Source organism: Girardinichthys multiradiatus, chromosome 5 (assembly GCF_021462225.1).
Source record: "Girardinichthys multiradiatus isolate DD_20200921_A chromosome 5, DD_fGirMul_XY1, whole genome shotgun sequence".
NCBI classification, from domain to species: Eukaryota; Metazoa; Chordata; class Actinopteri; order Cyprinodontiformes; family Goodeidae; genus Girardinichthys; species Girardinichthys multiradiatus.
In genome coordinates this window covers 35159569-35184360 of record NC_061798.1, presented here as the reverse complement: position 1 = coordinate 35184360, position 24792 = coordinate 35159569, and the positions used below count along the sequence as shown (strand labels likewise).

The 24792-nt window shown below is 36.0% G+C and overlaps 1 protein-coding gene across 3 annotated transcripts in view; it reads left to right on the top strand.

The window, feature by feature from the left end:
- The window catches only part of LOC124867838 (protein kinase C alpha type), a 196970-nt gene extending 172178 nt beyond the window's left edge, over positions 1 to 24792 (top strand). For all 3 annotated transcript variants that reach the window (XM_047364478.1, XM_047364480.1, XM_047364479.1), the window contains 3 exons: positions 1849 to 1956; positions 8607 to 8747; positions 19493 to 24792. In XM_047364478.1, the coding sequence (XP_047220434.1) occupies positions 1849 to 1956; positions 8607 to 8747; positions 19493 to 19657 (414 nt within the window). In that variant the 3' untranslated portion in view covers positions 19658 to 24792. The remainder of the gene's footprint in view (positions 1 to 1848; positions 1957 to 8606; positions 8748 to 19492) is intronic.

The following is a 24792-nucleotide window of genomic DNA, read 5'->3' as shown; positions in this document are numbered from 1 at the left end:
AAAGGCGAATCCAAACAGCCAAATTCCTGGTCCTTTCCGCCAGATCCGAGCGAACAACTTTCTCCGAGATTTATTCCATTTCACCCCTGAGTCCGGGAACCGCGACCTGCCTGCGATCCTGTAAGGATCACATCCAGTCTGCGATTCAGCTCACGTGACATCTCAGTCTGAGTGTTGATCGCTCTGCAGATCCCATCATACATGCCAGGCAGCCTTACAAAGGCCAGAACAGCTGCCGACGTTTTTCGAATTTCTCGATATGCCAGGTGACCGGCAACTCCAAAAATCAGAAATCCTGTTATCAAACATCCAATTGTGTACACATCCTCGACTGACAATATCGACAGACACACAATCCTCCACTTCTGCCAGGAGTCCATTGTGTATCCGGACAAAAACGTCCTGTCTGGACAAGACATCAGTGTGAAATCTGTGCCTTTAATCTGTTAATGAATTTAATTAAGATTACTTCCCTCTTACTCTTTGCATCACTGGAAATGTCAACAGTTAAGCTCAGTATCTTTTAAAACTCTTCAATGAATCCAAAAAAATTGTTCCCCTTCACCCTGTCTTCTCGTCGAGAAAATCTGATCAATTGCATTGAGAGACCAGCTGACCAAAACCATATTTTGGACGAATTTGGAAGATATGTAAAAAGAGGCTCCAAAAAGAAGACAAGACACAGAGCTGAAGCAGGGCAGATATGGGAGGGGTGCGGGAGACAGAGAAAAGCCTTATCAGATTAAGGAGGGTTATATACAAATGCACACCAAACTTTGTAAAATTATTATTTGTAAAACAAATTTTGAAAACAATGTGTCTTTCTTCTTCTACTTCACAGTAATGCACTACTTGGAGTTCATTTATCACATAGATTCCAAGTAAGAAACATTGAGGTTTGTGGTTGTAATGTAATTCAATGTATGTGAATACTTTTACAAATCAATATAACAATAACCCACAAGTGTGTTAAGAGCATTTTGGGTTTAAAATATTAAAATGTTCAGGTTTCCGTTCTGTGCTCAATATACTTACAAGATTCAGGCTGAACAAATAGATTTCTTTTTTGCTTAACCTTTGGTTTAGTTCACACTGGCTTCCTTACTAACACAATAAATTGGCACAGTGTCTTTAGCCTAATATAAAAGCATCGTGACCTATTTATACATACTGTTTACATGATGCTTTATCTACATCATCAGTGTAAAGCCACTCGACAATTAGGGCAGTTCTAATTGTAATAATAACTACTTTATAACTTTGTTGCGCTATATGTTTTTAGGTTTGAAAAGAAAATATCTGAAATAGCACAAAATCACTAATATATCTACTGTTTTGTCAAAGGGACACCACAGAAATATTTGGTAGACTGATGATATTAAAGAAAAAAGCAGGAAGATGTATCTTTTCATGCAGACAGGCTACCTAGTCGATGGGTCCACTGGTGTGGAAATGACAAATAATTCATTTTATGGACTGTCAAAACACCCATATTATGGTAACTGATGATAACGACCCAGCAAGAAGGGGGAAAAGCTGGGTCATTCACTCCACTGACCTTACAAGGTTCTCCTGTGAAACATGATTTAATGTGCTGTTTCATAGTCACTGTTTCTGTTTTTGTTTTGTTTTTTTTTCATTCTGTTCAGTTAAAATATGCAATCTTTTTATTCTTTCTTCATATTTGTTTATAGAGAAAGCAGTTTACGTAAAGTGAATAAAGAAATACAAAATAGAGACTATGTGTTACAAGGCCTTAATGATGTAATAAGACCTTATTAAACTTTGTAATATTGGATGAAACTCTAACATCCTGAACATTGTGTCCTACTGCCTACCCACCCACAGCCTCCATTTGATGGTGAAGATGAAGATGAGCTGTTCCAGTCCATCATGGAGCACAATGTTTCTTACCCAAAGTCCATGTCAAAAGAAGCCGTCTCCATCTGCAAAGGGGTGAGTGGATAATGAACTATTTTCCTTGTGAATCAATGATGATTCATTTTCTAATCTCTTTTGTAAATATGAAAACAGCATTAGGGAAAGTTTTTGCACTCAGTTTAAAATAAAATGTGTATTTGAAAAATACTATAAACCATCAGTGTGAAATCTGTGCCTTTAATCTGTTAATGAATTTAATTAAGATTACTTCCCTCTTACTCTTTGCATCACTGGAAATGTCAACAGTTAAGCTCAGTATCTTTTAAAACTCTTCAATGAATCAAAACAAAACTAACTTTAATGTACTCTCAAAGTCCCTTCTGCTGATACAGCTTTTAAGAGAAAATGTGGAAGACAGATTTGAAGAGTTTTTCTTCTACTTCACAGCACATTGAAAATGTCCCACGACCTCCATGAACATATAAACAAAGCTGGATGCCGCTAAATTAGGGAAACCTCATTTTAAAAGCACTCATGGTGATGCTGTGCTCCTGGTACACCCTAGAAAGGGTTTTCCTTGCCCAAGCACAGTGCTGTTGCTATACTTGTTGCAGCTGCTCTAGAGCCTTTTTGCAACGTTTTGCCACATGTGAAGGGTTTCTGCAATTATACCATCAGTTTCAGCCTGGGGTACTCACCATCTATCATTATCTCCTCCCTTCACATCTCATTGGTGGAATCTTTGTGATAAACCTGATATGGGCATAAAGAGGTTGTAACCCTTGCATGAGGCCAGTGAGGCCAGTTATTTCTCAAACTTTCTGGTGACCAATCCAAGCCAGTGCATGTGAGCCACACATCATGGGCGAACAACCACTGCTGCTACCAGACTTTATCTCACCCAGGACCTATTCTGCTACCATGACTTTCTACCACCACAATCTCACTGTGGAAGTTTTTTATCTTTAACACAGTTGAGTAACCTCTCTGGCTTCTATATGCAAACCTTTGATGCACCCCAGGAATTTTCTCCAACACTCTGCAGAGACCCTCCAATTATTGGCTGATTTTTGTGATAGTGGTGCAGTCTTAGTCGGGTGTAAAGAGGGCCTTTGTTTTTCCAGCATCTCATATCAAAACATATGATACCTAACACATTAAATGTGGAAGGTTTCATTCAAGTAGAAGTTCTTTCTTCTTTTTTCTTCCAGTCCCTGTGTTTTAAGCTTATTTATCATTAAAGCACTGAGGACAAACCTCCTCAGCTTTCTAGGCCCAAAGGTTTGAGGTTTTATACTATATGATTTTTTATGTTTAATAAATATTATCTTTACTTGGTTTAATACCAACCTATTGTTTGTAGTTTGTTTATTCAAATTACAGACAGTTGACATTACTAAATAGAGTCACAAACCCAAACACTTGAAGCTATTTAAAAGTCCTCCAGTTAGTGCCATTAATGATATAAATTCTTAAAGTGTACAAGGTAATGCCTTTCTCATCAATGACTGTGCTTTTTTAACCATTTGTAATACTGATCATTTACTGTACTTGGAGCAGCTGGACAAATCCTATTTTAAAATAAACAAGGTTGTGTTCTAATGGTTTTAATTAACTTTCCCAATAAGCTATTTTCCATTTTGTATGCAACATCTGGGCCAAAGATACAAAGTGTTCTAGCTGCAGTGATGAATCATGGTGGTGTTATTGTTAGCACTCTAACCTCACAGCTAGATCTTCAGCTGGAAACTTAGCTATGCATGCCATTTTTGTGACTTTATTTGCTCATGTTAATGCATAGGTTTTCTCTGAGTGGTCTGCCCTCCTCTAAAAATATGCAATTAAATCACAGGGCATAACCGGATCAATTTAGATTTACAGATGTGGAGATGTGTTGCATAGTTTATTTAATAATTTAATGTTTTTCCTGGAAGGTTCAAAACTAGGAGTGGATGAGGGTTGTTTTTATTGTCAATTGATCCACAGGATAACTGCATATAAATTTAGACCAACAAGTTCAAATATTGGTGTGTAAAAGACGAGAAATACTTTAAACAGATTTCTCACGGTTTGACATCAATAGCACCAGAAGCTTAGGATCAGGCTTTGATCCCACAGCCGATGTAAGACTATTAATAAACTATGGAAAGTCAAAAACATTAGCTTGTATTAGAAGAATTTATTACAAAAGCCGTAGTTTTGTTTATGTCCTAAGGCTCTGCAAAGTCAGTGAACTGTGCAATTATGTGCTTTGTCTTACTGTCCCTTCCTCTCAACTGAATTATTTTTACCCTCTTTTTTCTTCATTTTTTTATTTTGCTGAGAAGAGTGCCTTTGTCTTGTACCCCTGACAGTCTACTACTATATTAACTGTGTTTATATTCTCACTCTGTGGGGGTTTCCCTATCTTGTAAGAGCAAACATGTTCAAATAATTCCAGTCAAAGGCTTTTTAGAAAAATTAACAGGCTTTGTGTCAGCCATTATTACCATTTAGCACATAAAGCATATGATGCACTGTTCATGCAAGCCTGCTTTTATCTTGTAAATATGAAATCCTCTGCATTGACAGAAACATCACTGTGTGTTTCTTGAACTGCGCCTCATTCCTGGTTTCAACCTGTGATCGGCTACACTTTTACAAATGAACACGCAATTCTCAGCAGAATCTCCACTCGCTAAAGAAAAGAAATTCAAACTCTGTGAAACAATTATAGGAAAGAATGATTAGAGCAGACAAAGAGAGACGGAGGTATAATTTAGTTGGAGACGGGGAGGTGATGCTGGAATCTCTCTGGAATCTTGAATACATGTAATACTCCACCTCTCTTGGCACCCTGATGTGTAAATGTCTTAAAATGAACTTTGTTTTATTATTTCAGTAGCACAAAGGCCCTCTTTAAATTCCAACCTTTTATTTGAGTTAAAAAAAATCATTTGTGCCACAATTAGTAGCACTGCTAACAACCCGTTGAGGAACTGTGAACTAGTAATTCATGACTTCCTGGTTCCCTGGGATATAATTAGAATGTGATAAAGAGGCTCATTTTGCTTGGCTACTCTTCAAATGGCACAGACAAGATAACATGCTGTAAAGGTAAACTGATTTGTGTTGATCTTCATGAGTGAGGAATTGGCTCGAAGTTATTCACTTAACCTTCCTCATATTGTCATCATCTCTGGGACTTTCAGCTGTTACTTTAGTGTTGAGTTTAGGCTTTATTGTGTTTTATTTGAGGACTTTTTGGTTATCTGTGTTTTGGTTCATTTTTGTATTTTGCCATTTTTGTTAGTTATTGTTTTTCTGTCCCCTGTCTTTCCATATGTTCATATTGCTTTTTTATACCCCAGTCACACTTTTGCCTATCTGTCTTTCCTTTTAATGTTGTAGAAAGATGCAGAGACTGCTGTCATCTCACATCACATTCAACACTGTAGCAAGCATAGTTTGATCGTCACATACACCGGCCTACCACAGATTTTTTTTGGGCATGTCAAAAATAAGTCTACTACATGAGCCCTGCAGCTCTCACACGTTAATATGTGTGGTTCACACATATTGTACCACAACTGCAGAATGAATGCAGCTCTGACCTAAATATAGCTCAAATGACTAATATCACCTAATATCACACTATGCTATTTAGACACTCTACTCAAATTGGGATTATGGATGCTTGACAAAGTTAAATATTGTGAATTTCACGTCCTTGATCCCAATATACATGCACTATTTAACACAGGAAGAGCCTGGAAAATTATACTTGCACTTCAAAGGTGTGACAGAACTTGATATTCCAAATTGTGCTCGCTTAACAGCAACATGTTTTTCATCACAAATCCATTCTCCAAGTTCTTGTTCTAGTCGAACACTGATCCCCAAATTGAGTTATTAAAAAGCCAATAATGACAATGACTCGTGTTTTAAAAAGCTTTGCTCTCCATAACCCCCAGATAAAGATCTCATCTTGCTCTTTAATTTTCTGTATAATTAATTCTTCCCACATTTTTCCCCATCCCATTTACTAATTTTAAGGTCCTAGCAGGAACACATTTTATATAAACTGGAGCATGTTTGACACAACTATCACCTCATTGGTCCTGATATGGTGGAGGTGTTGAAGTTAGATCATTAACACCAGAAAGAAAAATCTTATCAAAATGCCCACACTTGATTTTTTTTTTTTATTTTGTGGTGGTGATTGTACATCACACTTTGATATGAGGCTTGCAAGCTTATACTCGCTCAGCTTTAAGGATTTTTCAAAGTGTGAGGTTTTTATTTCTAATGGTGTGTTTGGCAGCAGGGCGAGGCGATTTCTTGCACCAACTGACAGCCTGTGAGCAAACCTAAACCTGCAAGTTTTTTATGCATGTCAACAGCTATCCAATGCAGTCTCCAAGCTGAATTCGTGCCACATGATCAGATAAAGTAGAGGTCAGGGCAGCAAAGAATCTGAGACTGATATTCATTATCGACAAACATTGGCTGTTTCTGTATGTAATTCTATAATAATTCTATAATTTAATATGTATGTTTACATATTATTCATTTTAATTCAACTCAGTTTATTTATATCGCAATTCGCGACACATGTCGTCTCACTTTACACAAAAAAAAAAATCTATTTAGTTAAATCATGCAGATAGAGTCACTTTATGAGTATGGTGTTACCATCACCATGCTTGACAGTTGGTACTGTGTTCTTAAGTTCAAAAGCCTCTCCTTGACATCTCCAAACATAACTATCATTCCTGCCAAACAGCTCAAGCTTTCTGACCAAAAATCAGTTATCCTGCAAGCATTTGGCTTTTAATGTGGGCAGCTGTAACTTTCAGTCATTCTTGAAGTTACTGATTTTAGAATAGGTCATTTTTTTTTGACACCATCCATGTCCATAGTGATGTAAAACCTGATTTGGTTTAAACAGGGACAAAGGTTCGACTGACCTATTTATGATCGGCCGGACTCTCAAGTTTTAGGATATTCCTGAATATCCTAACTAGATTTCCAAATGAGTGTTACATTTTGGGTTTGATGGCTAAAATCTCAACAGTCTTTCTAAACACACATCAGGGAGGCTTAAGTTAAGCTTCCAGTAACTGATTCCACAAAACACCAACCTTAATCCCACCAGAAATGTATAGACTGTGCTTTTTGGGCATTTAGCATAACTAATAACACCTAGAACAACTAGAACAACTAGAAACCAACTAGTAAATTTGCATTGGTACCATGTAGGAGAGGAGGTCTTTTTTAACACAGTAAATGTTTTTTGTACAGCAGGACAATATGTCTACATGAATTAAATGACTGCATGTAGATGTCTTCATCACTAACTAGGGCTTTAGGTGCTGCATTATTTCAAGATTAAATGGGTGTGTCTGAGTCTATATTTGATGTAGATACTTATCTTTGACATACTACTTAAAAAAGTAACCTTTTGCTTATAGTAACCCCAGCTCACAGCCTGTTTAATTGTTTTTAAATCAGTGCAGTCAAACAGATCACTTTGTCCTTGTTCTGTCATTATTAATCCTGAAACTAACAGGCTTTGCATCAACCTTTCCTACTTAGCACTTTCCCTTCCTCTGGCTGTTCAGTCTGAGCAAAGTGCTGCACCAGTGCACAAAAATTAATGTATACTTTAGTTGTTTAAATTTAATGTGGCCTATTATAAAACCATTTTGGTTTGTCAGATTGCAGAAGTTTGGATAGCCCATGTTCTGCTAACCTGCCTTGCAGAAAGAAATAGGGGTTTTTAAATGAGTTTTCAGTTTAAGTTAGTCCATGTCCATTTCCATGTTCAGTGTTGGCATACCAATGTGTTTTTACTTTCTTAAGTAGGTGCAAATTATCTTGTCATGTTATTCTCAGGGTGAGCTGAAGAGACAGCAGTTCTCCAAAGGCAGAACCGCCAGAGGAAAAAGGATTATATGTGACACATTTTAGGCCCATCTGTTTTACTGTCATTTGCTGACCTAGAAAAGCAGTGGAATCACAATTTGAAAGATACGGAAACAACAGAGAGGTGATAATGTTTTACTGAGATACATTCAAATGAAAAGATCCAAACCTATTAGTTCTCTTTTTTGACAGTAAATATGTTTGCCTGAGTTAATGCCATCGATCTTTCATATAGCCTTCACATAATGTGACTTAAAGTAAATTGGAATTTTTATTTTTATTTGCTTTGAAATACATATTTACCGTATTTAGGAATTTAAATTAAGCAACTTTGTTATATTGTGTTGCATCATTGCATAGAAGTATATTATCGTAAAACTAGTAATCATTTGTATCAACCGTACACACCCCACAAACCCTAACCATTTCACTCTGCACTTTGTAAATTATATTTTCTGCTTTTCTTGATGACATATGGGGTTCATCAAGAAAGGTTTTGATTAAAACTGAAGCTCATTAAGACCTAAAAGATTAATTTATATGAGTTTATAGTCATCAGGGACCTGTTTGTGTCCCAAGCGTTCCAAACTAAGGATGAAAAAAGTTGGGGTATTTTCCTTTTTGAGTCTTTATAGTCTTACAAGGAGTAAAACCTTTAGGCAGCATATAATTTTTAACCAACATTTGTTTTAAATGCACAAAACTTTATTCTATTAACAGTAACAATAAGCTGAAGTGATTCAGCTCATATTATAGAGGAATGTTTTGCTTAATTGTTTTGACTCAGTCCATTTCTATTTATCTTTCTTTATGAACAGCTGATGACCAAACACCCTTCCAAACGTTTGGGCTGCGGGGTTGAAGGAGAAAGGGACATCAGAGAACATGCCTTCTTCAGACGGATCGACTGGGATCGCCTCGAGAACAAAGAGATACAGCCACCCTTCAAGCCTAAAGTGGTATGTACATCCAGGCTACAAAAAGCCACGGGTAATGTTTTTCATCGCTGTCCAGGAGTACATTAGTCTCCATTAGAATAAGTCCTAACAATTCTTATAGGGATTATTTTTTTGGTTTAAGTTTATGTATTATTTGGTGCAGAAAAAGTTGCGTTGGCGTTTGTTTCCCCTCCTGCTAAACCTGTCGCTGCTCATTCATCCCATCTGTAGGACAACAATTGGAGTGTAGGTAAGAAGTTTTTGAACGCATAAAGAATATAACTTGGACATCTAAAGACATTCAAGATGATGAGGTGTTTTTTAATTATTTCTTTTACTCCAAACCCACCGTCAATGTTTGTTGCCAAAAAGCTCAAACTTGGTCCCATCTAACCAAACCACAGTTTAATTTAAAGTTCGAATGGATTTTAGCAAACTCAACAATTTTATGCGATGGTACGGCAGAAATATTTTTTATTACTATGTGTCCCAAAAAACTGTGAAGGTTTTGTTATAGAGAAGTGGAACCCTAAGATGACACTCTTTGTTGTAGTCCTCTAGCAGTGAGCTTTGAAGGGTTTTTTCAATGAGAGCGTTGGTAAATTTTCAGTGTGAGCCTATTCTACCGCAATAAAATATGAATTCATTTTAAGGCTTTTTACACAGCTTCTTATTCAGTGAAGAGCACTCAATGTTCTGTATCTGTATGTGCCAAAGGTTGTATATCAGCAATGAGCTTTCATTGTTCACAATTCTTCTTGGAATAAATTGTAAAGCCTCCATTATTTATTTATGGGATCTATATAAATGGTTTTACACTCCACTATGTTTTTTGCATATGATTGCACCAGGAACACTGCGAGAAAAATCAACGTTGTCATTTAAATGCTAGGAATAAGTGTAGACACAAACAATACATTGTTTGTGATCAACACCACACCAATAGACATATGTTGTCAATGATGATTTTGAATACTGAATACAAAACCTCTAAAATCTCTAAAATATTCACCTGAATAACAATCTTAAGATCTTGCAGGTTAATTAAAGACACTTTATTTCCTAATTAAAATAAATTGAATATTTTTGTTCTCTTTGCACCCTCTCTACTGCCTATAAACCTGACATTCTGCTGTAAGGACAATGTTGTAAATTCTTGCATTGCAATATTATATATGATAAGTTGACTTTTAAAAATGTACTATTTTTTGACTATGTGAAATAAATTTAAAGGAGCTCAAGGAATCTACCTTTAAAAACTGATTTAACTATGAACACTGACACCTTCTTTATACAAAGTAAAAAACAATACTTTTGCATCAGACAATATTGATTTAAAAAGAGCGGAATTAAAATAAATTAAACGTTGCTAAATTTAGCCAATGCTGCGAAGCTTTTTAAAGGTACACATCATTTATTAACACCTTGCTAATGACTAGCAGTCAAGCAGTAGTCCTCTGGTGGGAGAGTTTTCCTTAATTAAATATCATGTAATTGAAATCCATCTAATTAAAGTTTCCTTTGCTTTTAGTAGGATAAAATGACTGCTCTGTCTGTGTGTATTCAGGCCCACTAGGATAGTTGATGTAATACTAATGCAGTCTCTTGTATCAAAGCCATTAGGAGAGAGTGACAGTTTCAGGAATGGAAAGGAGGAGAGGAACACACCGTCCAAAACCAATTTTCAGAATCACATAGAGTTGTGGGTCAATAAATGCTTCAAGGTCATTCTCTGTTAATGCAAAAGTTTTAGTTTTAAATAATTTTAGGATTACAAAAAAATGATCTGGTTCTTACCAGGTCCTAAAATGAAGGTTAAAAAAATCTTAGGTGGGAACAGTGTAACAAGTTCTGTTGTGGTTCACCTGAGGTATTTTATTCTCTAATTTTGATTCTGCTGGATTTTATTATGTCAATTTTTAACTCAGCTTTTAGGTAAACTTTTGAGTAAACTTTGATGTCCAGTAAACCATATTTATGTAAACATCAGACCCACTATGGAAGAAGTGGTAGAAAATGACTGACTGACATCAGTATTTTAAAGGTTTAATATATTAAATTAAACAGTAATACAAAGTAAAGTGTTTGCTGTAAGAGCATCTAACCCAAGAAGTTTGTTTTAAATTACCATTCTATTGCTGGTAATAAATCCTGATTCCACACTTTGTCCTTTTAAATTGCTTATGACCCTAATTCATGTACATTCATCAAACTAAAGACTCCCAGCTCTGTAGAGAATACATTTAAGCTGCGTTTCTTTCAGAAAAATAAACACAGGAACCAAGTGGTTGTCTATAAAGGTGTGTGTTTCGCCATATATTCATTCTTTAACTTCAGCTCTCCACTCTTTCAACCCTCAAGGGCTCCACCTTCTCTAATAAGGTGAATCATGGTCTCCCTGGCTTTGTAGTTACCCACTGAGTGGATGCATTTTGCATACTTTGTGTGTGAATTTCTAAGCAATATGTTTGTGTGTGGGAGTTAGTTGAGGAAAATGTTAATATAGATTTTGAAAAATACTGAAGGAAGTTTCCATTGTTTCTGCATCGGTTTGTGGCTTAGGTGTGTTGTGTTGAGTAGTGATTAATGTTAGTAGGAACTGAAATATTAGACAGAATAAATGTATATACAGTGCCTTGAAAAAGTATTCAAATGCCTGGAACTTTTCCACATTTTGTCACATTACAACAACAAACTTTAACCCATTTATTTGTCTTTACTAATTACATTATTTCTGAAGGTAATTGTTTGCTCTGAACCTCATTATATTGCTACTTTGTGTTGGGCTGTCAAGCTAAATTTGAAATGAACACACTGATGTTTGTGGCTATAATGTGAAACAATGTGGAAAGCTCAAGGGGTATGAAAGGCACTGTACTTGTTATATTTAAGTTGCAGGGAAGCATCCAAACGTGCATGTTCATTGTACATCGCATGCTCGCATGGTTCCACATGTATGCAGAGATACTCGAAAGAGAGATGGAAAGAGGGCAAGGAGCAATAGAACTTCACCTTTAACTGCGGTCACCTTCTGCAGAATGATCGATTATGCCCCATTTTCCATGCCACGTAATACTGTGTTGTTTCTTAATCTTTTATAAATAACTGGCTATCAAACCACATCACACTCTCACCCTTCATGCAATCCATTCTTGCCTCTCTAACTACTCTTTTCTCCATCTTCTTTCTTCAATCCTTGTCTTCTTGCTTCTCAGTCACTCTTTGTTTGGCTGTAACAGCTGTGGAATTGCAATGAAAAAAAACTGCCTGTGCCTGACCGGGAGAGTCAGACCATCTGTGGATGACAAAGACCTCAGACAGTACGGAGGACATAGTCATTGACTGTCATGGCAGGCATAGTTAGCATTAATCCATATTAATAGAAGTTGACGGTGTTACTTCTCAGCTCTTTACTGTAGGTAACGAACCAAACTAATAAGTAAATATAAGAAACATCTGGTTAAATTATAGGCAAAACAATTCACTTGATTGCTTACATTTTTCACACCCACTTGTGAAAGTCGAATTGTCTATATGGTTCGAATAAAAGGTAAATGGAAAAGTAGGTCAGATCGAGAGCTGCTGAATCATAGTCGATGAAAACGAGGCCGACAAATAAATTACAGGACTTAGTCATTACACAAAAGATTTGGAGCAGTTCCCCAAAAATGGTTGCATATGGCACAAGATAATTGGTCACACATAAACTGGCATACATATGCAACTTGAGTAATTGTGGCTGCTTTTTCTCTCAGAGGTTCGTTTAATTAAAAATAATTATTTTTATCTTACATTCTGATTTTAACTTGGATAAAATGTATATTAGCGGTAAATTAAACAATCAAACAAAGTAAGATTCACTGACTAATACTGCACAGACAATGAACGTAAACTATATATGGAATCAGTGCCGGTGCATCAGGTTTGTGATGCAGTGTAATTTACATAAGCTAGCATATCTTCCTATACCAATAAAATGCAAAGCAGGTAATGCAATAGTTTGATAGAGGTGTTATATTATTTATGATACTTTGGGTTGGAAATATTTTCCTATATAAAGTTTTTTAAATGGAAAAACTAATCTCTATAATAAATGTGTAAAAGTTTCATTATACCTGGGGAAATTCTGCCATAAAGCATTTTTATTACATTAGTCACATTTAATCTAAGGTTAACAGTTAAAGTCCTAATTTAATCTTAAATAATAACCAAGAGTTTCGGCTAGGTTTGATCACGTTTATTAAATTAGGTGATTAGGACTAAATTGTTAATTATTTTTACAACATAACAGCTACATACATCTATTATTATTATAGATAAGATCCACTACACTCCAACTAGTCCTCATTTTCATTGAGGTTTTCATTCCTTTTGACATGAAAAATGTTGAGGAGAGTTTAGCATAATACTGGCTTCGAGGAGAGGGAAGTAAGGTTAAAGACACAGAGATAGTGTGTGTGTGTGTGTGTGTCTACGCATGTGTCCCGACACCACCCTAATGGATGCATTGACGTTTTTATCTTCCTAAGCAGCTGTGTGTGTTGTTTTAAAGTAACTTAATGCAGAGGCGTGCACATCTGTATATGTGCAAAGAGAGAGGGAGGAGGATTAAAGATGTGAGAAAGTAGGTCAAGAAACTCATGTAGGACACTGTGTCACTGAGTATGTGTGAATGTTTCAACAGCATGCTAACCAGAGTTCACCCACTCAGGGCTGACTGAATCACTGCCTAATAGGGCATTCATGCTTTATCACAAGTTCAAGTTTATGTTCCTATGCAATCATGGCCCTCCTTATTATTTTGTTGAAATAATCATTATAAATGAATTTATTCTAGAGAGATCTTTATTGAAAATATTTGCATATTTCTGCCATTCAGCACAAGATAATATCACATGCAGTAATCTTTCATCCTTTTTGTAGAAATAAAAGACATAGATTAGAATAAATGACGCGTGCTTGTCAACTATTGCAACACACTTGCTGCTGTCAGTTCTTCGGCTGAAGCTTCATCCCGCATATGTTTTGTGTACACAACAGCAGCGGTATCGCCCTGGAGCAGCGTCCAGATGTCACTAGGAGTAACTGCCTTTGGGATACAGAAAGGGACATTTTGGTGCTGGAGATTGTCGTAGGAGGTCGAATTTAAAAGTGTGTTGATTTGCTTGAGTGATGACTGGTCCGTGATGGATTGAAGAAGACAAGTGGATGTAGAGACCCAGCAGTTGAAGGATGCTGGCAATTACCCGTCAGGTGTATGCCATGCAGGAAGGAGAGGACATGCAGGGGCCAAATGCACTAATGTGTGTGCAAATGTCACCTGATGGTGGCAATGGTCAAAGTCAAAAGCTTGCACGCAAACAGTCCTCTCGGACACATCTGTGCCCTCAAGTTTTTCTCTTTAGCTGTGCTCAGGTCTATTAAACCATCTGTTGAGCTCTGTCTTCTCCTTCCAATTCAAAAGTGATAGGGAAGTAAAAATAGGGTGATTGGCACCTTTGCTAACAGGGACACTTCAACACACATAGATACTGAGGCACCAATAGACACTGATTAACAAAGGACTGGAACATAAATACTATACACACAGGCCAACATTGGTGTCTTTGAATGTACTGCAAGACATCAGTTGTTAAGGTTGGTCTGTCATAAGTAAGTTTAGCAAGGTTCAAAACAAAACAAACTGATTGGAGGTTTCTTAAAGCCAAAGAGGGGGATACTTATTGACGTACTAAGAGCTGTTTCCTCTTTAAAACATTAAGTCTCACACACAGTGGTGGATGCTGGTCTTTCAAGGAGGGGAAGCTCAATTTCAAGATCGCAGATTCGCTCATTTCGCTGTCAATCAAAAAGGGATTCAGCCTCAGACAGATCATCCAATCATCATGCAGAAGCTGAGCATCCGGGCCAGTCGAGGCCAGCCCACTGCCCAATAGACACCCAGAGACGCTGGGCGTCCGATGGGCGGGACAAACCCCAGCATTTTTGCTTCGCTATTGAACTGTTTAAAACACTGTGAAGCTGGGGAAATGAGTGAGAGGAAAGCCGCGTCGTTACCAGTGATAAGAAGCTGATTCTGAACAAAAGTTGAGCGCGTTGTAGTGCATATTTATTCAATGGCATGTACACAATACAGTATATATTTGATCACTTATTTTTTGACATTTTAGGGGAAGCTGAGCTTCCCTTGCAGTCTTAGAGCAATCGCCACTGCTCACACATCTCTCAAAGCAAGGTGCTTATGCAAGGACTTAAGGCCCTAATATGCTCAACTTCCAGTTAATCATTTTAGATGGCTGTGGATGAGTGGCAAGAGTAGTGATTATGGGTTTAATTCCAGCTTCCTTCCCTGCCACATGTCGATGTTCCCTGGGCAAGGCTCTTAGCTCCAAGTTGGATACTGATGTGCGTATCAGTGATACATGTGTGTGCTTTTGTGATTGTGGATGGGTGAATGAGATTCTTGGTATAAAAGCAGTTAACGTGCTTGGTACAACTAGAAAAACACTAAGTAAATAAAATTCAGTCCATTACCTATAGAGTACATGGATACAAGTTTCCGTGCTATTCAAAACTCTTCAAATTGAGGCTAAAGAAATAAGCTCACCTTGTATAGTCTAACAGAGGAATTATCAGGAGGAGGTGGACTTATGGCTTTGTGGCGTACCACAGGTGGATTTACGCGAATCAACATGTCACTAGCTCCATGTCTGCTCATATCAATTTATATCAGGTGTAATGATCACACACAGATCTGACCTTTCACAAACATACTGTAAGTGGTTTCCTTGTCTATATAAATATTGCTTTTGCGGGACCATTTAGATTAAACAAAAAACCTCTTATCCAATGCTAATGCTGAGTCTTTAATGCATGATTGCTTTTATGACCCTGAAGTGTTATGCTCAAAATAAATTGTCCAAATAACAAATAAAAACGTGCCAGACTACCTGTTATAAATGACCTTATTTGCTTAAGAAATTTAACAAAAAGTTTTTGTTTTAACAAATCCACGATTAGTTTACTGTTAAAAGTGTTTAATGTGTTAAACATCTTTTTATTCCATGTCTGGAAACTTTTAAGTGTGAGAGCAGCTTCAATGCTGGAGAAAGTTTTACCCATAGTGATAGTTGTTTACTTTCTATTCTACATTCTCATTAAATCAATAGAAAAACATAATTACATTTCCTTACTGACTGCCTAATTAAATTTAGCTGAGGTTCAAATCAGTTAATTTATATAGCTGCAATTCATTACAAGTATCACCGCAAGGCAATTTACAAGACAAATAGATCTATGTTGTATACAGTCCAGTCATACTGATAGATTCACAATCAATAACATAATTGCCTGTTCGATCAAGCCATAGAGCATGGTCATCAAATTCAGTTTATAACACCAGTTGGTAGAACGTTATCTATTGAAGGTAGCCTTGCTGATTGCATTAAGTCAATGAATTTGCAGCTACCCCTCATCCTGAACAAGCATGTGGCGTCAGTGAAAAGAAAGGACTCCCCAAAGTCCACAGGTGGTTGGTCCGTCGCCTTGGGACATCTTTTCTCTGGAAGCAGCCAAGCTGAGCTCTAGAGTGCTGACTCAGAGGAAAGAAAGAGAATAATTAAGAAAGATAATCCCCAGAGGAATTACAAATAAGCAGTGTTTTGGTTGTGTTAAATGTTTTTGAGCATTGTATGTGTTTTGTTTTACTTTTGGTGAATTGTTTGTGTGAAGCTCTGGGCAGGTTTTGCTCACTGGGAAGCAAAGAATTCATCCATCAGGGCTAATAGATTCTAAATAGATTTTGACATTGATCAGGACTGATTATTTATGCACATAAATATAATTTAACATAGCAATCAAATTGTATTACAGCGGTTATTATATGTTACTGTAATATTTCCAAGAGCAAAAGTGGTTTCATTTTCTCAGGGCATCAACAGACATTGGGCTAAACTCATGTCTAAACTCATAAAATAAATTTTCTTGCAATAGCCCATCACATATCCCCGCTAGCACGATTTCCTTCATTGTAAATATAAAATCAAATACAGATCTAAAACAAATTTGTACAGCTTGCGACCTGGGATATTGCCAGAAATAATAGCTGCATTTTCCTTTGAGTAAGAATCTTATCAGCCAGCCATAAATGAACAGGTTGTACATTTCAAGATTTTTGCAATCTCATCTGCACGGCTCTAAAGGAAAGTAACTCTTCTGATGCTTGCAGTCTCTGTATTCGCACATGAACCCACTGTTGCTCTGCTCACAGGGTCAAGGGCACATTTGTGACGTCTTTGTAGTTTGAATATGTGAGGCAGTGAGGAACCAATGCTGTCTTCTGGCTTTGTTAATATCTGTCTTTAACAGGAATGTTCTGTTCCCCTTATCCTCCTTTTAACATAAACATTTTCTTCTGAGGTAACAAGAAGCATATTTACTTACACACTTTTAGTTGCCATCCACTCTCATTTACGTGAGTCACGTGTTGGAGCTCCATGAAATGGCTTTAAAGATATCAACAGAGGAGTTCCTCCTGAGGGAAGCTTAAATACTTCTATAGGTTTTCTTAGCCAACAAAATACAAAATACATCCTTAGTGAAGGTAAGAAAAGAAACATAATGAACGGAGATGATCCCAGAATATCTACTGATACCTGATCAAAATTGATGGAATTCTATAGCATTTTTGTTTCGGGAATCTATAATTTTCAAAATAATAATCAGCTGTCTTATCAAACAAGGTTTGAGGTGAAGACCAAGGCATAAACAGTTAGACATTGTTTATGATACACTTGGGGAACATTCAACCTCATAATTAGTCATTCTGTTATAATACCAAAAATGTTACCTAAAGATGTTTAGAAACCCTAAAACTGCATTCATTTACGTGACTGCAGCTATTTTTCAACTCTTTGTTTCATAAAGGCAGAAATAGATTTTTATTTTGTTTAGCTCCACAGTTGCATCATAAGTAACATTGTTTTATGTGCTGTCCCTGCTCAAAAAATGGGTTAGAGGTAGCCTACTTGATAACTGATACATTTTCTAGCTATATTTGTATTCTAGATTACATGCTCTATTAGATATTTAAAAAGTGACTGCCGCATTGTACCATCTAAAAGTTTTTTAGTGCTTATTCTGTTTTTGCATTAAATACCAGGATATAGTATGGAGCTGCCAAAAGTTTTGACATGCTCTTTAGGAAATAAATAATGCATGTTTAATAGTGTCTGTTAATATGTGTAGTGGTTAAAAATGTTTGTTTTTTGTCCAATTCTTTGGGATTTAGAAAAGTCTAGATGCAATCGCAAAATTTCTAATTGTCAGAGTTTGAGGCTGCTAAGTGTTTCATACACTTTCTTCTTCAAAGCAAGTAACTGCACCAAAAACTGAGGACCAAATGTGGATAATCAGTGGCATAATCCTATGTCACATCTTATTATATGTTAAAATTACATTAAAATACGACAAGTCATCATCATTTAAACTAATCTGAAAAACAGTATTTGTTTATTTTAATGAAAGTTCAACAAAAAGACACATATATTAGTAAACATACAAAACAATCGTCAGTAGCATTAATGCTCTCATAGACTGAGATGATCCTGCTCATCCTCCACATTTTCATTTTAACTTGCTTTGGATTGTTGTCTGTCATATACTGAGAGGTTACCCTTGTTTTACCCTTCTTAACTATGCTTTAGTGACCTTTAGGTTATACCTTGATGCCAATGGAACTTGATTTTATAAATTTCCTCCTGCATTAAGTGTTAAAAGGTGCAAATATTGTGAATTATACTTAAACCACATGCATGATGTTAGTGTAACAAATATTGCTTGTTCTAATGTCTATTAACACTCCTGTTTAGTTAGAGTTTATAAATTTTATGATGGAGTACCTTTGACTGGCGCAGTGACTAATGTTTGATGATGGCTATGCAGTGTCTTGACAAAGGCATTCCCACTTTGACATATTACAACTACAAACTTCAATATAATATTGGGATTTTGTATAATAAGCCAACTCAAAGTGGTACACAATTGTAAAGTGTTATGAACGTTATAGAGGGTTTTCAGTATTTTTTGCAAATCAAAAACAGAAAAATATGCCATGCATTTGCAATACACATACACAATATACCATTCTTTTTACAAATCACAGAACACTTAAAATATTTAAGAATGAAGAGTATGGCACAACTGCATCCTATAACAACAACACCAATCAAGCTAAACTGACAAGCTGGACAAGGAGAGCATTAATCAGAAGCAGCCACATTCTGGAGGAGCTGGAAAGATCCATAGCTTGGTGGAGCAAACTAATCCCTAATCATGGAAAAAAATCTGTTACAGGTTGTGAAAATTCAACCTGGGATGGAGGTTGAATTTTTGGATGGAGGTACAATAAAATGGTTAGATCAAATGATATTGAAGTGTTTTAATGGACCACTCAAAGTCCAGCCTAAATCCAATAGAGAATTTGTGAAAATGTTAAAACGTTAAAGTAATATGAATACCTTTCCAAGGCACTGTATATGCTTATGTGTGTCTTCTGCACAGGGCTGTTTTGTTAAATAATCCAACCCTTCCAAGCAAACACAACCTTCACAGCGCTGCTCTGAATCAGCATTAAAAAAAAAATGGCACTTTTGTGCTATTTTGCAAACATTACCTGTCATTCTGTTTTGTTAATCTTGTCCACTTTTAAATGCTCTGTATACCTGATATCTAAACACCTGTCTCCTCTTTGTGTGTCTTTTCTACAGTGTGGCAAAGGGGCCGAGAACTTCGACAAGTTTTTCACCCGCACCCAGCCCCAGCTTACACCACCCGACGAGCTGGTTATAGCCAACATTGACCAGGCAGAGTTTGCAGGGTTCTCTTACATCAACCCTCAGTTTGTACACCCATCACTCATCAACAGTGTATGAAAAGGATAGTAGTATCTCAGATGAACCTCCCTGCTCACTGCCGCCTACCTAAACCAACAGTCAACAAATCTGACTAGAGCCTCAAGTCCTACAATTGATCCTAATGTGTTGGTGTTCTTCCTAAGCAGGAGTCTAGGGCATGCATATTTACTTTGTAAAGTTTTTTTTTTTTGCCAGTACAGATTGTGAATTGAATAGATTAGATTGGTTTTGCTCACCTAAGACATATGTTACTTTAGTAATCATGAGTATGCACTGTAGGAGGATGTGTCTTTGTAACTTGGAGGCATTTAATTCAGAAGGTGCCAGGCTATTTTGATCTATGCCAGTATATGATTTAGAGAGGAAAATATGTTTACAAATCTCAGTGAATAAAAATGGTGTCAATAGATCTACAGTACCATGCAAAAGAAGTCAAACCCCTTAAACGTTTTCATATTTCGTTACATTAGAGCCACAATCTTCAATGTAATTGTTTTGGATTTTATTAAAAGGTCCAACACAAACAGCCAAAGAAAAAATATGTGATTTTGAAATTTTGTTTTATTGTCTTGTCATGTCTTAGGTTTGTGGTTTTCCAAAACGCTTTCCATTTTCAGATCAAGGGTTGATCAGCACTTTTACGAGATATTCAAAGATTGGAATATTATTTTATAACCTAACCCTGCTATAAACGTGTCTACAACTTTATCCCTCATCTTTCTGCTGTTTCTGCTGCTCTATTGTCCCCTAAGAAAAATCTGAGGCCCTTTACAGAACAGCTGTATTTAAACTTAGATTAAATTACACACAGGTGTATTCTTTTTACTGACTAGATGAGTTCTGTAAGAAGTTGGTTGCACTGGATTTGGGGGATTTTTGGTTTTTAGATTAAATGGGCTGAACGCTAATGCTTGTCACACTTGTCTAACACATAAAATCTAGGTGAATTCCACTGAGGTTTGTGGTTTTAACAGAAAGCAAATGTGCAAACTTTCCAGGGGTATGCTTACTTTTGACAATGCACTATAGATAATGATTGTTTAGATAATCAGAGCATGCATATATTAGGTCGTTAAGATGCTATAGCCAAATATGAAAGACAGGTGGTGCAGGCATTGAAACAGCACTTTGTTATTCAATGTTTCCTGTATCATGTTTACAGTTTCCTGCTTGTTTTCTTTAATGGTGTTGGTATACCATTCAGTTTCTTTTTCTTGTCATCCCAATCTCAGCTGATATATATCTGTAGCAAATCAACAAAAAAAGAACAGAATTGATCTGTGCACTTATGCATCTTTATGACATTTAGGTATGGAAGGTGTTATTTCCAGTACATAAAATTTGTGTATATTTTTCCTTGCTGTTATTAAACTATAATTCCTTTGTGAATCATCTTAAGGACAAAGAAAATTTTATTCAGTTTTAGGTATTTACAAATCTCTCATAAAACCCAAATACGTTTTGTAATTTTTGAATAATAATTATTTTAAAATTCCTTCTTCCAACATGCAACTACTAAAAATCTAATTGGCCATGAAATATCTTAATCAAAGCTGAGGCCCCTTCTAACATCTGATGATTTTGTGAATGGACTATGTAATCTTGTACTCCATACAGTTTCCTCTGAAATGGTTTTGTTCAGAGTTGCTTTACTGTGAAAAAAATCTCTTGATTCAGTTGAAGGCAACATAATTATTGAAAAAACTCATTCTTGTTGTCCCTGTTTTCAGCTGTAACAAATTTTACGTTTGTTTACCTTTTCTCCTTTTTAGCTTAGATTATTATTTCAATGTAACAAAAAATCTGCGTGTATTTCCTTTGTAAATAATTTTTAACCATTTTAAATAAGCATAACAAGTTGCATTTTTAATACCAACACATATACATAGATTTCTGTTTACTACCTTAATTGCTAAAGCCAATATGTGTTTGTATGAGAGCTTAATTATAGAGAGATTAACCCAGATCAGTTGGATTACTTTTACAGTGTGTTTCTAGCAGGTTGTGAAAAGTATGTGTTGTACTATTTTTTACAATTTGTCAAAACTGTTTTGTTCCTTAGGTACTTCTCATCAATGTTGATTGCTGGCTTGCTTGGCTTGGATGCATTTCTAGTTGTTTAATCTCCTTTCATGCGTGCATGCAGTTTAACAGCAACATTCATGCATGTGATCCCAGTGATGCATGCTGCAAGGGAGAACCTCAAAAGATTTACAACTTCAAACTGACACCCAGGTGCTCGTCCTTTTGTCCCTTTGCCATTTCGTACTTTTGAAGTATCTGTGTTTTGCAACCAGACTTCCTCGTAGACAAAAAGGAGCCCTCAGCTGTCTTTTGTGCAGACGTCAGTCCGTATCAGCTTTTGTATGTTTTAGACCCACTTGGCGAACCAATGATTTAAAATTAAAATTTCCATAACCTACTCCTAGTCTATAGTTATTCTGGTTTCATAAAGGGTCATAATCTGACAAAATAGACAACTGTCAACTGGTGCAAATAAGGATCAGAACGTTAATGGAAATAGGCTGTAACTTAAATTTTGAAAAAATAAGGTAAAATACATTTGAGATTTGGGCTTTCTGATTCACTATATCCAGAGTTTATCAAAACACTTAACAACCAAGAAATGAAAAGTTGTACCTAGTGGTTAAATATATGAGTACAAAAGGTTTTGTCTCTCAATATGAAATGAAAGTAAATTGCTGCAACATTATAGCACATGAGTGCAAAATGGGGGTACTAATTGGCAAAGGCATGAAATGACTTGGACACACTTAATAAACATTAAAAAAATATATTTACCCCTCTTGATCTTAAAGGAAGTACTTGCATTGAATAAAATAGGTTAGCAGTAGATCTTTACTGTTTTTAGGGGGAATAGGTGACTTTTTTCTGTAATCGTCTGCAACTGCTTCTGTTTTGAGTTTCATGTTTTCTCTGTCAGTATGTTTGGTTTATTTTAAACAATACTAAAACTGTTTACCCACATATCTATTGTAAACACAGTAATTTAGCTCAATAGTGTGAAGTAGATTATTACTGTAAAGAACTGTCTTGATAGCGGATCTCAAACCAGTCAAGCATTCAGTGAGAGAGATGTTTAGTTGCTCAATTAAATTAGAAAGCTAACTAAATACAATAATTTTGCCAAAATATTGCCGTAAATAATACTGATACTTAGAGACTGATCAGTATGAAAAGTATTGTTTCTTACAGCTTTTAGATTTAAGTAGATGATCAATGGTGTAGGAGGTCAAGGGCTGAAATGATGATGCTGGTTTTAGGTCTAGAGCTCTTTGCAGTACAACCTATATATATATATATATATATATATATATATATATATATATATATATATATATATATATATATATATATATACACATGCATCAGTGAATGGAAAAAGAGTTTAAGATCTGTGTGTAGTTGTGACTTAGAAAGGCTGCTCATAACCAGACTATGGGTTCTCAAATATCTCACAAATAGGGATTTTAAAACATCTGCTGTTTAGATTTTAATTTCATCAATTTATTTATCTTACTCACAAAGGGCATATCTGATACTAATAAAAACATTTTACTTATGTTTCCCTTGTTCTACAACCTTTTTGCATGTGCCAAACATAATGAACCAGAACCAAACCTTGGACTGTAGATGAGATCACATGGATAATGTTCAGCTTCTGAATTGACCACAGAACATATAGTAGCATGTTGCCAATGGTATGGGAATGCATGAAGTGTCAGTACAAATAACACTTGCAGTCAGTTTGAATGGTGGGTCCTCCTCTATGCCTGGGCAGAAGCGTGTCAAAACAGCAGGAAGATAATCAGTTTGCAAAATGTTACAATAGGTTACGGTGAAATAAGATCAAATATTCATTGTACATACTGTTTCAGCCTAACTTGCACTCCTGTGTCCTGACTTAATAGTCTAGCTTCATCCCTTTAATATAATGACTGTTGACTTGTGTTTTCAGTTTAAGTCGCAGACATTGAGGACATAACAATAGCTGATCCTCGTTCCTTGTGTGCCTTTCCCACCTTGTAAAGATGCAACAAATTTAGCATGTTTTGTCCTTATTGTACGTCTTTTATTCAGTTTTACTCCAGTACTTTTTATTTTCTTCTCAAATAACTGTCAAGGTTGTTAATTTACACTTTTTTATTTACTTTACTCCATGCTTCTCTTGTCGCTTCTTCCAACAAATGTGAATCTTTTTTCTACAATTTATAGATTATAAAAATCTTATTTTCTGTCATTAAACTTTACATTTTAAGAAAAAAAAACTGGATTAATCCTCATATGTCTGCTTGCATTACCTTTACCTCCCTGTGCCTGCCACTGAATTAATAATATCACGAGTTAGTCAATAACTTTCTCAGCTTTGTGAAATGATGGCATATTCGAAGGAGGAGTAGGCAAGTGATGTACACTGTTAAAAGATGTTTTCTGGTCTTTATGTTGGTATCAACCCCCGTGCCCTGTCTCATTGATCCACTCCTCCTCTCCAAGTTAAGCCAATCCATCATTTTATCATTAGTTTTCTTCTCCATGTAATCCTAGATCAGGAAAACAGTTGATTTCCCTTGTGCAACTCACAACTGCAGACTGGTACCAGTTATTAAAAATTTTCTTTTTATGCACATTTTACCTTATTTAGATGTATGTTTTAAAACAAATTTAACAGATTTTAATTTACCAGAAATAACAAAGGAATACGTGTAATGTTATAATCATACATGTAAGATTTGAAAAAGGCTTTTGTTTTTCAGTCACTGCTTCTAATCCCTTTTTGGTGAATGTTGCGTACGGTTTTTATGCAGTCCCATGGGAGCTGCAGGGCACAGAATCAGTGATGTACAAGAATGCCTTATATCTGAACCTACAAAGCAACATTTCCACAATTTCCTCTGTGTTATTTTATAATTACTGCATCCCTGTCCTTGTATATAAGTAATTTAAAGCAGGTATCCACAAAAGACTGTAAAAGAACGAACATATTGTATTTTGCCAATGATGTATGTTTTATTTTCCATTGTTAGCCTGAAACCTTTAAAATACATCTGAGCTACTTAACCTTGTAACTGATTGTGTCATTTGTACCTAATGTATGATAATGCAAATAAACAAAAGGTAAAATGAGGTCCATA